The following is a 15,827-nucleotide window of genomic DNA, read 5'->3' as shown; positions in this document are numbered from 1 at the left end:
GTCACCTGGCCAACATACAACAGCATCCCAAGCACTTTTATTCTGGGTCTGCAATGACTCACACTGCACAAGTCAGCAATCAGGGATTGGGCACAGGTCCACGAGTTTCCTTGAAAAATCAGAACACTCCCTTGTTAAACTTATTTCTAACAGTTGAGCTATTTTTTTACATCATAAGCAAGAGTCTAAATTATTCAGTGACACACTTTAAAAACCAAATCCTGTTCTCCAAAAGTACTTCAAGAGCAAATGTTAATGGTCCAATCTTGTCTTCCATTGTGCAGCATGTTCACTAAGCCCCTTGGAAAATGGTTTTCTGAGACTTTGCATTCACAACTTTAAAGCATTTTAAGCAGCATAATGAAAACAAGACTGTATAATTTTTGCATGAACCAGGTAATTAGTACTTGAAACATACCTGTAAGGGAAAAAAACCCAAATCAACCAGCAAATCAAACAAATAAACCACATAAAATATATCAGATGAAATTCCAAAGTTTACTGTACAGCAAATCTACAGAAAAAGAGTTTAAGAAGTCTCGGAGCGTATTTCTCTTGGGGGTGCTGGTGGATGAGAGACTGGACATGAGCCAGAAATTTTCACTCACAGCCCAGAAAGCCAATTGTATCCTGGGCTGCATCAAAAGCAGCGTGGCCAGCAGGTCAAGGGAGGTGATTCTGTGCCTCTACTCTGTTCTCGTGTGACCCCACCTGGAGTGCTGCATCCAACTCTGGGGCCCCCAACACAAGGACATCAACCTGTTGGAGCAAGTCCAGAGGAGGCCCACCAAGATGATTAGCAGGATGGAGTGCCCCTCCTATGAAAGAAGGTTCAATTGGGATTGTTCAGCCTGGAAAAGAGAAGGCTTTGGGGTGACCTTATCGTGGCCTTCCAACACCTGAAGGGAGCCTACAAGGAAGATGGAGAAGGGTTTTTTACAAGGGCATATAGCAACAGGACAACAGGGAATGGGTTAAACTGAAGGAAAGTAGGTTTTGATCAGATATGAGGGAAAAATTCTTTACTGTGAGGGTGGTGAGGTGCTGGAACAGCTTGGTCAGAAAAGTTGTGGGTGACCCATCCCTGGAAATGTTTAAGGCCAGGTTGGATGGGGCTTTGAGCAACCTGGTCTAGTGGAAGGTGTCCCTGCCCATGGCAGGAGGTTTCGAACTATATAATCCTAAGGGTCCCTTCCAACCCAGGCCATTCTATGGTATTTTAACAGTGCTTTTAATAGTGCTGTCATAAATTACAGTAATTATAAATTACACATTGATTCATTTTCACTGACCTTAAGACAAAACAGTTGGGTTATTTTTATCCAGTTTTCTGTAACATATGCAGTCATGTCCCAAAGTAGATTCTTCAGCTGTTCGTATTTCCACCTTTTGGGACATTTTCTATAGGGAATTAAAAGCTTTCTGAGAAGTCCAAGTTCTTTCCAACCCTAATTCACAGCTCTCCACCACTAAATGTCTCCTTCTCAAGTCTGCACATCATGAAAGTTTAAGGGCGTAGATGACAAACTAAGCTCAGGGTTTAATAAAACATTTTTCCTCTTACCTAGGCAGCTCAAACAGGAGACTTTGCCCATATAAGATTCAAACCATCCACAGGAATATCTCCTCTATTGATGAATAAGGAACCTAGGGCAATCAGCTTGCTAAGTTAGACATGCCAGTTGAGTACCTAAAGTTGAATGAATCCAAGCAAAGTGTCTTTGAGTCAGGCACTTTATGTCCAACGCTTGAGACACCCAAGTACCTTTACACTGTCCATAGTGGTTATGCTAATTACACGGATATTTAAATACAGTACTCAGAATAAAATGAGTTGTAAAACAAGTTTTCAGAGAAATAACAAACACATCCCACTAACACAATGATACTGCAATGCTGTTAAGAGTAAGCAAACCAAAGCCCAGAAACCCAAAAATCTTCATACAAATGGCTCATTTATGCACCACACGTGAAGTTTTTGTAGCCTTTCATAATTGGAGCCTTATAAAGTTCCCCAGTTCCAGTACACAAAGCATTCTGGAAAAGAGATTCTGTGGCCCTTTAATAAAAACTCTTGGGAAACAGGGAGACTATGAACGTACAGATAACCTTGCCAGCTCAGACAAAAAGACTGCTCTGCTCAGTATTCTCTCCAACAGCAGCCACAAGCAAATGTACAGGAAAGAATAAGACCAGGGAAGTATAAATAGCTCTCTTGAGTATTTCCTAGCTTCTATTTTCAAACCGTAGGATTTTCTCCTGTGGAGCACCTTTCCAAGTACTAGCTTCTATTTTCAAACCGTAGGATTTTCTCCTGGGGAGCACCTTTCCAAGTACTTATCCATGTCTCTCTGGACTTCTATAATTTTTTTGCATCTACCATCTCTTTTGATAAGGAGTTGCACAAATCTACCACCTGCTCCACTAACAGTGATCTTTTTGTGTTCTTTGGACCTGCCACCTGCTAATGACACTGGGTGACCCTCCAGTCTTGACTGGAAAAGGCAGTCAGCCCCTACACTTCAAATCATTCACAACTTAAGAGTCACAACTGTTCACATGTAAAGAGCGCTTCATTACCTTATCATTCCCCCTCATGTGACTTTGACCTTTGAAGACTCTGTTTTGATGTCAGTTTTTGGCTTGGTTTTCTTCTTTCCTTTTAAATTTCTAAGCTGTGCGCACTTCAAAAGAGCAACCGGTCAGGGCTTCAGAAGGAAAAATTCAAGACTATTCCAGCCTCAAAGATCCTCATAAGAAAAAGCTCTATGCATACAAAAAAGCATTGTTTGCGTATTGCAAACTGAATTAAAAATAACTGTGATATAAATACAGAAATATTTTATATTCACTGTCATAGGAACACAATTAAAAATCCTTCTGCATACTTTTTAGATTAAATAAAACCCAATACTTTATCTACCTATCATTTTAACTAGTGTTTATAATGATATTATAGTCTTGAATAAATTTAGGTTTTTTAAAAGATCTGACGTATTTTTCAGAAACTAAATTCATATAAAAATTATTGGTTTGAAACCCTACACAAGCATCCTCCAGTTCAGAGTAAAGTGGGGGGGGGGAAAAAAGCACAGATCTACAAGCTAAGTAGACCTTTTAACTGTGGAAATTGGTGATTCAATTCCGAATTTACATTCATTAGCAGACTTCACATCAATTGGTAAACAAATCTATTGTTCCATGGCATTCATAAGCCAGAACAGGCCATATAAGATCTAAAAAATCTTGGCCACAGCCATCTGACCACATGTAAGCACAGTATGAAAGTCTAGTCAAAAACAGTCAGGAGTAAAGAGTGTCAGGAGAAAGTGGTTCCTGTAGAAAACATTAGCCAGTTTATTACAAAATCAGATGAGGAGCACTAGTTTCAAGGGCCAAGGATCCCTGGAAATGGACCTCAATGAATAGGAAGGGAACAAATTAACACAGACCTCACTGATACAGCAATACATCTGAAGAGCATAAATGTCCTCACGTACTCCAACCATACAGAGTTCAAACGGACCACACAGATGACCAAGTGCTTGTAGGGTTGCCAAGGGTTGTAGGTCCCTTTTCCAGGGAGGATCACCTGTGGTTCCAACTCTAACACGCAGACCCCCCCAGCATACACCACTGACACTAACAACATGTCACTCAGTAGCTAGTATAGCACCTGCATAATAAACTGGCCAGAATTATTTTGTAAACATAAATTGTGCTTTCAACCAAAATTATTACGTTTGCTTAGGTTCACTTTTGCTAGACCTGGACAATACATGAAACAATTTTTTTTTAAAACATCTATGTTTGAAATGGAACATTTTCTACAAAACTGATGCTGCCATTAAAAAGCTTTCTGAAGTACATTCTTCATTTTTCACTCCCACTTTCATATTTGGAAGTGAAATGACAAACTCCTAAAATGTCCCATAAAAACATTATCATTTTTCTTAAAACCTTAATAAAGTATTCAATCCTTCGTAGAGGTGACAGCACTGAATCAAGTGAGTGTCCTAAGTCTACAAGCCCAGGTGCATCTTCAGTATCATTAACACATCTTCCTATGTACATGGTTTTTCCACTGCTGTCACTAAGGTTGTTTTGACTTTCCATTTAGAAAATTCTTTAATACTACTGCAAAATGCCTATTGTAAATAGACTACAGTATCACCATTTTTAGTCCTTCTATTCACCCACCAGATTATTGTTCCTGCCCTTCCATTTTGCAGTTTAAAAAATATAAAAAGTCAGCGCTTTTTCAGGTTAAAGACAACAGCACATGCTTAAACATAACAATAAGTGTTTGGATGAACTGGGAACAAATATATCTGTATTCACATGCAAAAACATTTCAAAAATATTTACATCACTGAGAGAGTTTTGAAACTTTTCTTCCTATATTTACAATAAATAAATTTAACCTCATTGTAGTACACAAAACTTTTGAAATTATTCTCTGTAGTATCACTACAGAATAGCTAAAGTTTTCAAGCAGCATTTCCTACTAACTCAACAATTTCACTACAAATACTTGATGAAAAAATACAGTTTTACTTGTGACTGTGTCTCCTGTTTTTTTCAAAAAAGATCCAAACTAGAACAAACTCATTTCCAATCAAATATTTTTAAAAGGTAATATCACAGCATAATGACAATGAATACAGCATGCTGAGTTTAAAGACCATATGTTGCAATTTTGAAAGATACTCTGAAGCAGATACAGTCACTATTGCCTGCTGCTAGTTGGTATCCTCAATAAACTACCTGAAGTAATGATATTTGGATGTTCTGATGTTTTGATGGAACTAGGTGATCTTTGAGGTCCCTTCCAACCCAAGCAATTCTGTTTCATCTTTTATATTATAATCAAGTTCTTGATTATTTTTCCCTGTTACATTTTTCACGCCTGTAAGTCTATAACTTCCTTTACAAAACATCATTACATACCTGAAGTCATGTATGAAAGCATACATGGAAAGTTTGTGCATATCATCATGCAATACCCTCATCTAGCAACATCAATTACTTTATCCATCTCCTACACCATTAGCTGCAAGTCTAAGAAAGTTACTCAGCAGGCAGGGGATTTAATGAAATAAACCCCGAGTTCCTGGGAGGAAACTGTGGTTACAACTCTAACAATTCTGATCAAATAGAAGGTCTCTTTCTGCTGCTGAGCAATAGATTTTTCCGGATCTTGATCAAACACGCTCCAAAGGAGGGAGGGCGTAATAATATGGTGTAAGGTATTTAAGCGTGTAGGAGAAAAACTGACTGTGGGAAAAGGGAAGATGAGAAGAAACTATTTTAAAAGGAAATAGAAATAGATGGGTTCACAGCAAAACAAGTTCACAGCAATTCTTCCAATAAGCAATAAGACAATTAAGCTTGTCTATTAATCATCATTAATAAACCACATAAGCCCAAAAAAAAAACCAAAACAAACAAACAAAAAAAAAACAGTCTTGCACTGTTACAAGTTCCCAGTCTCCACAAATACTTTCACTTAAGTTCACCATCTAAGGCTGAGACACCAAGATACAAATATTACAGAACAAACGTCTCCCCGTGGCTATCTAATGGAAATAAGGACCAAAATAGATACCATCAAAAAAAAACAAACAAAAAAACCCGCCAACCCATGTAACAAGGAAAGGTCTCAAGTTCTCTACCCCTTGGCTAACAAATGTAAGTACTGTCTGCTTCCTGCCCCTTTCATTTCTAGGTAGGAGAAGGAACAATTTGTCTTCCCTTCCTCTGCAAGGAAAAATTCCTTATTGATTCTTCTAAATTAACCCAAACATTTCTTACCTTGAAATGTAACACATTACAGTCTTAAAATACCTTTAAAATAGCTGACTTATTCTCTCATTTCTGGATGAACTTCACATTCTGCAGAAAATCTTACCTAATTTTGGAAGGGAATAGGGCACTTTAAAATAATCTTCATAAAACTCAATGAGACTCCTTGTAATATTTAGAGCATAGTCCCCCGATCCTCTTCTGATTGCATCAGGCCTTGCATATAACCGTACCTGTTAAAAAACAAAGCAAAAGACCAATCATTTCAGCATCTGCCTTTTAAATCTATCCTACCTGCAGAGATGAATTATCCTAAGGTTGCTGTGACGTGGCAGGATTATTACCTTAAAGCCAAATATGACTGTCATACATTTCTCAAAACATGTCATAGCTGAAAAGCAGGACTACTGCAAATAAAGTTACAAAGTTTAGAAGTCAAACCTCCCAATTGCTTGTGTTGCCAAATAAAAAACTTAACGCTCTTTGCATCAAAATAAATATTTGAAGAAAACACATGTGTTTGCTAGAGATATGATGGAAGAGTGGATTAGTATAATGGTTCTCTGCCTACACTGAATGTAGGCAGGATGCAATGACTCAGTAGGGAGAGTTGTTCATGGTTTGTTAAAGGCACATTATATCGAGCCCTGAAAATATTAGCAGACTGTGAAGAAAAGAAAACAATCGTTCTCTTTTCTCTGGCAGTGACACAGTTACCCTCGATGAGCTTTGGGAAGACTGCAAAAACAACCATTTATAAACTCATTCATGTACACAAACAATTAACATTCCTGAAACTTCCTTGACTGCTTTAGGCCTCTGTTTTCAGAAAGCAGTAAATCAAAGCTGATTATACAAGCTACAGACTGCTCTGTTCAGTACAAAACAGCTCACATATTTGACTACCTGGAGTGAACCAACTGAAGAGAACTCGCCCTCATAATTCTGCATTCAAGTCTGACCCTGATTAAAGAGTAGCAGAAAGCACTTCTTGGTTATTCCCTCTTCCCTGTCCTTACAGTCCTTAACACTTCCTTAGTGCAAACACAACATACAGCCAGGAATTGTTAACCAACAAAGGGACAGAGAGACACTTTTCACCCTCCCTCCTCATTTGCCTGATGGAAGTAGTGTGTGCTTTGTCTCTAACAGCTGTGGCAGAAGGTCTCTCCCTGCAGTCTATAAGGACTTGACACAAATGAGACTCTACTAAATGTCAGTCCTAATACTTTCTGTGGTAGGATTAAATCCCAGCCAGGGTTCTGAGGAAAGCAGTAGGGCAGAAATCAGAAAATATCAATGCAAACATGAGGGAGAAATGTCAGCTTTGGAAAGTTTCTAAACACTCTATTATGGATAAGAAAAGCCAATGCCCTTTTTTGCTTCCGTGAAAGCATTACCAAGTACTGCTTTACTACTGAAAGTAACCAGTTCAGTTATCCAAGTGGAAACCAGATATCAAACACTGTACCTGTCAGTTCTGTTGTAACCTGCTATCTCTTTGTTTTCAGTATGCAGACACATTATTTGCTTCATTACAGTGCCCATTTTAAATTTAATCTTTGTGTTGTATTAGATTCAGCGCACCATCAACCATATATAGTTATCACTTGTAATGTAAAATAGGTAACGATATAACCTCATGAGATATGTAATAAAGTAGACTTCCTGTAATCACCACCTGAAAGCATATAAACCATTATCTGAATCCCTCCAAATCATATTTTTGTTTATTGCTTCCTTTCAAAGTTAACAGTAGCATGTACATTAAATGTTCCCCTATCTGCTAAACTAAATATATTTTTAATAAAATAGGTATTAACCACAGAGATGCTAATCCAAATGTCTCAAAACCTTTAGCTTGTTGAAGGATGTTGAGAATCACAATTAGATTTGTGATGAGCACTGTTTTGTATCATTAAACCTTTATACACAATTTTGCATAATTGCTTTACTGGCACAGCTGACTGTACCAGCAAATTAGCAAAAAAAAAAAAAAAAAGAGTCAGCCAACCAAGTATGCAAAAAATCGTTCAATTTGACAGTGGCCAAATGTGTCCATAACAACAAACATGACAATGAAAGAGAAGAAAATAATAGGTAGATACAAGAAAAGTCGAGGTTCAACTTAATGCGTTACAATGTGAGTCTTTCGGTAAATGCAGAAAAGGCATTTAATAGTGTCTGAGATGGAGCCAAAGTACCAAAACTCAAAAACCACAATGCTGCAAAAGTTTAATTTGTCTCCTGCCTAACACTGAATACAGTTTTATTTTGCCTGTAAAGTTGCCCTGCGCCTCCCTGCCTGCCCAGAAAGGCTCTGGACTTCCAGGGCCCCATGGCTTGTACCAAGATCACCCCCAAGCTGGAATATGCTTCAGAAATTACCTGTGCCTTTGTTCAGGTCTCTCAGGGATTTTGACACAATAGGTATTGCCAAAGCAGCCACGTATCTTCAAATGTTGGGTCTGCTTCTGCCTTTCACCCAACAACCACTGAACATGAAATATATGCAGGAACCTTAGACACACCATCACATGCCTATCTCTGAAAATTCCCTGTTGGTTAGCAGAGGGAGGGGACAGAGGGCTACCACAGGGGACGATCTGGACACTGCCTACTCGGTTAGCTGTTTTGGATGATATTTTCTGAGGTGTCATTCATAACATAAGGAGCTTGGTCCAGAGTTCAGTCTAAAGACTGCAACCTATACGCTTGAAATTGAAGCCCCCTAACATCACACACCGATGTCTTTTAATGTGTACAGGTGTGGTGGTTTTAATCTAGGTCTTCCCTGGTTACCAGTTTGTAACCAAGGAAGGGGCAGTGTTCCCAGTATTCCATATGATTTTTACGTAAATCGTGGTATAAATAAGAATTCTTCCGCCGAAGTTCGGGAACAGTGGGTCCCTGCATTGGTCTCGCTTATCTAAGGCTGAGGCCTGCAGCATCCACTGACCTGCCACGTGGAAGCTTGGAGAGTGCTGGCAGTGTCTGCCAATCCTGCTTTCTAAGGGACATGGTGAGATTTGTTTTACTAGTTATTTTACTAGTTCTCGGGTTTGATTGTGCATATCTATTCGGTGTCCCTTTTTGTTTCCTTTTGTCCCTTTTTCCCCTTTCCCTATCCCTTCGGGGGGTGTTTGGATTCCCGTTTGCTGTGTACATAGCATCTTAACTGTAATATACATAAAATATATTTTTTATATAACTAGCTTGATTTTTTGAGGGGGGTTCTTCAATTTGCATAATTTTTTTTTTTCCTTTGCCCTGGGGGAAGAAGGAAGAGGGAAAGTGGGGGAGGTTGCTACTGGGGGGTTGTACATTTGGCAGGGAGCCAAGTCTGAACCATCACAACAGGCTTACTTTGACCATAAGATATCTTACTGCCAAATCCATCAAATATGGATTATATTATTTTCTTAGCTTATAAGATTCTGAGAAGACTGTAAAGTCTTCATATTTTGCTCTAAAGAGGAGCTTAAGTAAATAAAACAGAATGAAGATTTAAACATGAGATTTGTTTAGAATAAAATGCTTGCTGCTTTAATACTTTCATTTCAAAAGGCAGGTAGGTTGTGTTGGTTTAAAACTGCATTGGACTGAACAATAATGACTAATTATTATATACTTTCCCACAGGCTGTTTGATCGCTATACTAAGAATTCTATTTTACAATAATTTAAATAAGAGAAAACCCAGAAAATCTTCTGCAGGGTCAGGCCTAAATATATAAATAAAAGCACTGCATGTTCTCCTACAAAAGATAAATAGGTTTCTTGCTTAAGTGTACAATTCATCACTCACTGCAATGGCACCTACTACCCTGCAAATATTAGTGATGCTCTTTTCCATAATCTTTGCAAGATTAGGTCAGACTATTACTTTCATGTAAGAAAGTAAACAAAGAGAGACTAATACCAGTTCTGGGTGCCTATCTGGACACCCCCCAATGTCAAGTATACTTAACAGTTTTGTTGCACATACTTAAAGCACTGTTCCAGTTATATCTTACTGCAGTGGTGAACATTAAGAAAATCGGTAACACACGATTAATGACTAAATGAGACTGCGTCAGTTTATGTGATTTACTTGGCATCCCATAGCAACTCTGGTGGCAGTGGCAGAAAGAGAATTCAAAGCAGGCATTCCACCTCACTGCCACCTAACAACCCACACCATGCACCCTCCATATTTGGGAATTAATAAGGTAGGGACTCTTCAGACAATGCATATATTCACAGCACACTGGTGGTATTCTGATGCAGCATAGTTCCCTGTGTGTCTCAATGACAAAAGTATCAGAAAAATATTATGAGGAATCATATTCATAATTACACTGTCACAATACCTAAGAATATAACAAAGTTCACACAATTAACCTAAATTGTGGGGTTTTTCCTTATCTCCTTTATACCTACATTTGCAACCACTACCAATTTTTCAACAGAAGTTCTGACTACTAAGAAAAAAAATCCAGGTCTTTCGTTTCTCTCTCAAATGGAACCAGGCTGACCATCTCCTTCGACCACAACTTTGAGCAAGTAGGTTTGCACCTTCAGCCCTACTAAACAGACCTCCCTGTTATAAGACACAGCTGTTAATAACTCTAGAAGTTACTAGAAATCTCAAATGAAATTGCTGCAATGTATATTTTCTCATTCTTTCCTAAAGTGGGCAAAAAACTTGAGTTGTTTCCTCTTGTTTGCCTTCTAGAAGCCCTCAGGTAGTTTCATAAGAACTTAAATAAAGACAATACTCAACCACACTCAGATAATATCTCAAAAAAAATCATCCTGAAAGATTGCTTTGAAAGTATTAGTAATCTATTTCAAGTTGTTGGAATTATTTTGGCAGCATTATCAGAAAAACAGAAAAATCAGAAAAACTAACATATTCCTGAAATTTGTATGCTGAATTCTACATATTTGTTATAAGTGATCAATGGCCTACTTCTCTATAGTTATTCAAAAGTATTTGCTGTATAAAACAGTGTACCTTTACAAACAATTTGTACATTTTGCAAAATTTTCTGTAGTCTTTCTTAGTATTTCAGCATGTTATGTAAGTCGAAGAAATTTCAAAAATATTTGTAATACCAGGTTTCCAAAATGTGATTGTAAAATGAAAACTGTTTCCCATAGTGAGGGACAGTAGTGATATATGCTACGAGATGTGCAAGGTATTTAAACCTAACTGAAGTCAGGTTATTAACTACAACACATGAGAAAAACCTTCCTGACTACAGCAGGTAAAAATTATCTGCCAAAAAGAAAGTTAGCATTTGAAAAGTGCTTTTCTTGTCTTATTACTTCAGAGTGCTTAAAAAAAATGTGTATTAGTAACTATATACAAAGTACAATGGATAAAATTCTGACAAGTGCAATTGCAGATAGCAACAAACATCTTAATTCCGGTAGAATAGTATATTCCCTAAAAATGTTTCCACTGTACCAAAGACTAGTGATAATTTCAGCACATAATAAACAGAGGAACGGGTTCAAAAGAAGTAGAACTGTTCTGTTTTGACATGTTAAAATCACTACTTTTTTCTTTACCTTTTTTTTGCCATTAAAATTTAAATATGTGAAAAAGAGAAAAGAATGAAAGGGATGAAGAATGGTGTAGTGGGCTGACCTTGCCTGGATGCTAGGTGCTCACCAATCCACTCTATCACTCTTCTTTCCAGTTGGACAGGGGAGAAAGAATAAGATAGATAATGACTCATAGGTTGAGATAAGGCAGTTTACTAAAGCAAAAGTGAAAGTTTTGTGCAAGCAGAGGCGAAGAGGAAAATAACCAGGTTTATTCTCTACTTCCCATTAGCAAGCGATGTCCAGCCACTTCCCATGGAGCAGGGCTTCAGCACGTGTAGTATTTCTCAGCAGGCAAACATTGTAAACAATGAATACCCCCACCACCACCCTTCTTCCTCCTTCCTGTAGCTTTTATACCTGAGCTGATGTCATATGGTATTGAATATGCCTTTGGTCAGTTGGATCAGCTGGCCTACTTATGCCCCCTCCCAGGATCTTGCCCTTGATCTGGGTGGGAGGAATGTTACAGTGCTGGTGCTGTGCTCAGCAGTAGCCAAAACACCAACGTGTTATCAGCACCTTTCTAGCTACCAATGGAAAGCACAGCACTGTGTGGGCTGCTATGGGGAAATGAACTCCATCCCAGCCAGACCCAACACAAACGGTAAGGAAAAACCTGAATTCATTTTTTCACATTATGTGAAATACTTCAGGTCAAACCAAAGGGTTTAGACAGTTCTGCAATGCAGGTAAGAGGAACATGGAATACACTCAATATTTTGATCATGGAAATAAAAAGTAAAACTCATTACTTAGACATGCCTAATTGCCAAGAGACTGCTGTCCAACCATCTACCCTGGAGGAATTCACTAAAGATAAAGGAAGGTCAGAGAGAACCATAGCATGCTCTTCCTCTGGCAGTAGAAGAAGGCACTAAAAACCTTTGAGAGAAGTACCATAAGCCTGCCAACCTGCTTTCCCAGAGATTTAAAGAAGTTGACCACCTGGCACAAATCAGGATGTTACAGTAAGAAGTTTGCATGCTTGAAGAACCAGAGCCCACTACCTACTTTAGAATTATATATACCCTTACACATTTGAAGTCTACTCTTGAAGACATTATTCGCTGTGCCACCTTCTAGTTCACTTCTTTGAAATGTTCTTAGAATTATGTTATCTTTTTAGTGTCACCTAAAGACATTTTTATTCTTTTATTTATTTTACAGTAAAGTTTGCTGATCACAATAATCCCATACAATAATCTGCATTCATTCTGCAAGGCAACTTGCCTTTAAATGTTTAGCCATCTTTTCTGTGTTTTAAGACCACTCCAACTGCCACTCCCTATGCCCTGCGGGGAATCACAGCTCACTGGATGTGAAAACCTGCTCCAAGGGAATGAAGTGCACCTCTGTTTTAGCAAGGAAAGACTTGTGAAAGCAGATGGTTCATTGGGCTCTAATGGCCTAAAACAACACCTGCTGACTTCAGCTGAAAGACTCCTGATAATTCAGTTGTCAGGGCCGAGAGACATGACTGGTCCAGCTGCTGGGCTAGGGACACTTCTGCCAAGGCAACCTTCACCAACAGCATCCGCCATGTCTACCGTCCATGTTTTCAGATCACTGCTTGAGCAGTCCTTGTTATGCAGTTGCACAGGGGGAAAAAAAGGCAAAAAAACCCCCAGTCCTCTAAATGGCTGTACTTTGGTCATGGCCACTAATAGTTCAGATCATGAGAGGGAGGACTGGATCGTATGTTTCTATCTCATGTACTATAAGGAAAATAGCTCTCTGAATCTTGAAAACAGCCTGATGCACAATATACGCAGCAGCAACCATTTGCTGCACCACGTACAAGGTCAGCTTTGTAAACCATAGAGAATAATGTCTTCAGGAGTAGGCTTCAAATGTATAAGTGCATATATAATTCTAAAATACAAGGCACATCAGGTGCAAGGCCAGGACAAGGGGAGATAATGCACATATAATCCGAACCCTTGCTTCATATCACCTGATACTACAGACATTGCCACCCACATCACTACACAAAACCACACCTGAAGGCACCCATATCCATGGAGAGCCTTTCCCCAGCCCTGAATGCTGTCACATCACATCGGCCTGTGGAACCAAAAGAGGTCTGAACTGCTCCCTCATTTACCTCAGCACTATTGCAATATCTCTCCAAGCAAACATGGCTAATGTTCCAAGGATGGCATAAACCTATTTTGCTAATGTCTCGATGTCCCCTCCACCTTTTTTCTGTCTTTGCTCCATTTTGCTACATGTACTAAAGTCTGAACAGACTGGGAGCAAATGGGTATGGAAATGGAGCAAAAGTCTGCTGACAACCTTAAATCTTGTTTTCTCAGGCAAGCATGGGAATCAACATAGGAATTCACTTCACAATTAATGATAGTTACCCTTCCCACCTACTTCACAGAGAATTACTGTCAGGTGTTATAAAGCAGCTTAGAGTGTTCTCCCGTTATGAAACAGATGTTTCTGCACATCAACTGGTGTCAGAAAAGCCATTCTGGGAATAATGTCTGTCCTTTAATCCCTTTCTCAAAGCCAGCAGACTCCACACTAAGCACTGTTCTTGGGATGCCCCTTCAAACTAGCTCCAGTCCTCTGTGTGACTATACCCATGGGCTCAGCCCAGCACCAGTACATCTGGGATCTCACAATGATTTAAAAATCTCAGGTCAGAAAGGACTTATGCATAAGTTTAATTTTAAATATATGTTTAACCTAAAACATGCCTTTACATGTTATAGTTACAGAAGGCCCTAACATTTCAAAAGAGCAGCTACTTACAGATTTTATAAAGGAGGACAATACAGTCTTCTGCTCTTTATTTCAAGGTTGGTAATACTTCAGCAGCAAGTGACACCCTCAGCTAAAAAACACATGCATTGCCTCTGTTCCTAAAAGCTTCAACTTACTTGATAATCAGAGATGTCTTTTATTGTTATTTTTCTCACTATTTTAGGCACAGGTAATGCTTTTATTGTTACAGAGATAAAGATAGGGTCACATCACGCATTCAATATAGCAGACAGATGCCTGGATTCAACAGTCTTGGCTGCAAACTCCCTGGATCACTTCTGCAAACAAGGCATTGCATCTCAAATGGGTTTTTAAACGTAATAAATTCAAAATAAATAACGCTTCACTACATACACAAACAAGCTACCGGCCAGGTTCCACTAAGAATGTGCATGGATTGTTTCACGTGTGCATAACTCCACAAATTTTGTGCATGCTCAAATGCAATAAATTTTACAACATTGACAAGTGAAGGAGAGCAAAGTAGCTGAAGTGAAGTATCAATTCTGCTGTAGTGAACATAGTTAAATGTGATAATAGGAAGACATGACAGAAGAATGCCTTTTTTCAGTCTCCTATTCATTATTCAGCATGGACAATACTCAAAAAAGACCGCATGGTACTGAAATGTGCTTACTGAATACCAAAGGGACAGCTCCTTTTTATAAGGAGATTACTCCAAACTGAGCAGTCACATACAGCACTTCACTGAGCCTTAAATATTTTAATAAATCTGGGAATTTTTTTAAAGCTAGCTGAAACCAATGAGCATTCAATGACCTGATACTTTCTAAGGAAACAGCTTTGCTAGAGACCGGATGGCATTTTTTTTTTAAGTAAAGACTGTTTTAACATACCAGTTAAAATAAGAGAAGTCATCAATAAAAATAAAGTTTATATGAAAGAAATGGTCAGTGAGGGAATAGAGAGATGTCTCAGCAATGCAAGCATTGCAGTACCTGAACACTGTTGCAGGGCAAGGCAAAAGAGGCTTTGAACAGACAAAGCAGATCATAGAATCATAGAATCAGATGGATTGGAAAAGACCCCTGAGATCATCAAGTCCAACCCTTGATTCAACATCACTGTGGTTACAAGATCATGGCACCAAGTGCCACATCCAGTCTCATCCTGAAAAACTCCAGGGATGGAGGTTTTCAATCCACCAGTTCCCTAGGCAGCCCATTCCAATGTCTGATTACTCTCTCTGTAAAAAATTTCTTCCTGATATCCAACCTCAACCTCCCCTGGCAGAGATTGTCCTACTGCTGGTTGCCTGCAAGACCAACCCCCACCTGGCTACAACCTCCTTTCAGGTAGTTGACTAAACAACCCCAGCTCCCTCAGCCTCTCCTCATAGGACTTGTGTTCAAGTCCCTTCACCAGCCTCATTGCTCTTCTCTGGACCTACTCCAGCACCTCAATATCCTTCCTGAACTGAGGGGCCCGGAGCTAGATACAGTACTCCAGGTGTGGCCTCACCAGCACTGAGTACAGGGGAAGGATCACTTCCCTGCTCCTGCTGGCCACATTGTTCCTGATCCAGGCCAGGATGCCATTGGCCTTCTTGGCCACCTGGGCACACTGCTGGCTCATGTTCAGCCTCCTGTCGATCAGCACCCCCAGGTCCCTTTCTGCCTGGCTGCTCTC

The 15,827-nt window shown here is 39.1% G+C and overlaps 1 protein-coding gene across 1 annotated transcript in view; it reads right to left on the bottom strand.

Moving 5' to 3' along the window:
* TRHDE (thyrotropin releasing hormone degrading enzyme) overlaps nucleotides 1–15,827 on the bottom strand; it is a 201,032-nt gene that overhangs the window by 153,764 nt on the left and 31,441 nt on the right. Inside the window, exon 3 of the mRNA XM_027889092.1 lies at nucleotides 5,912–6,038. Within this exon, the coding sequence (XP_027744893.1) occupies nucleotides 5,912–6,038 (127 nt within the window). The remainder of the gene's footprint in view (nucleotides 1–5,911; nucleotides 6,039–15,827) is intronic.

Source organism: Empidonax traillii, unplaced genomic scaffold (assembly GCF_003031625.1).
Source record: "Empidonax traillii isolate 1590-97213 ecotype Southwest subspecies unplaced genomic scaffold, ASM303162v1 scaffold252:size1141739, whole genome shotgun sequence".
In the NCBI taxonomy this organism is placed as follows: domain Eukaryota; kingdom Metazoa; phylum Chordata; class Aves; order Passeriformes; family Tyrannidae; genus Empidonax; species Empidonax traillii.
This window is presented reverse-complemented; position numbering and strand designations above follow the sequence as displayed.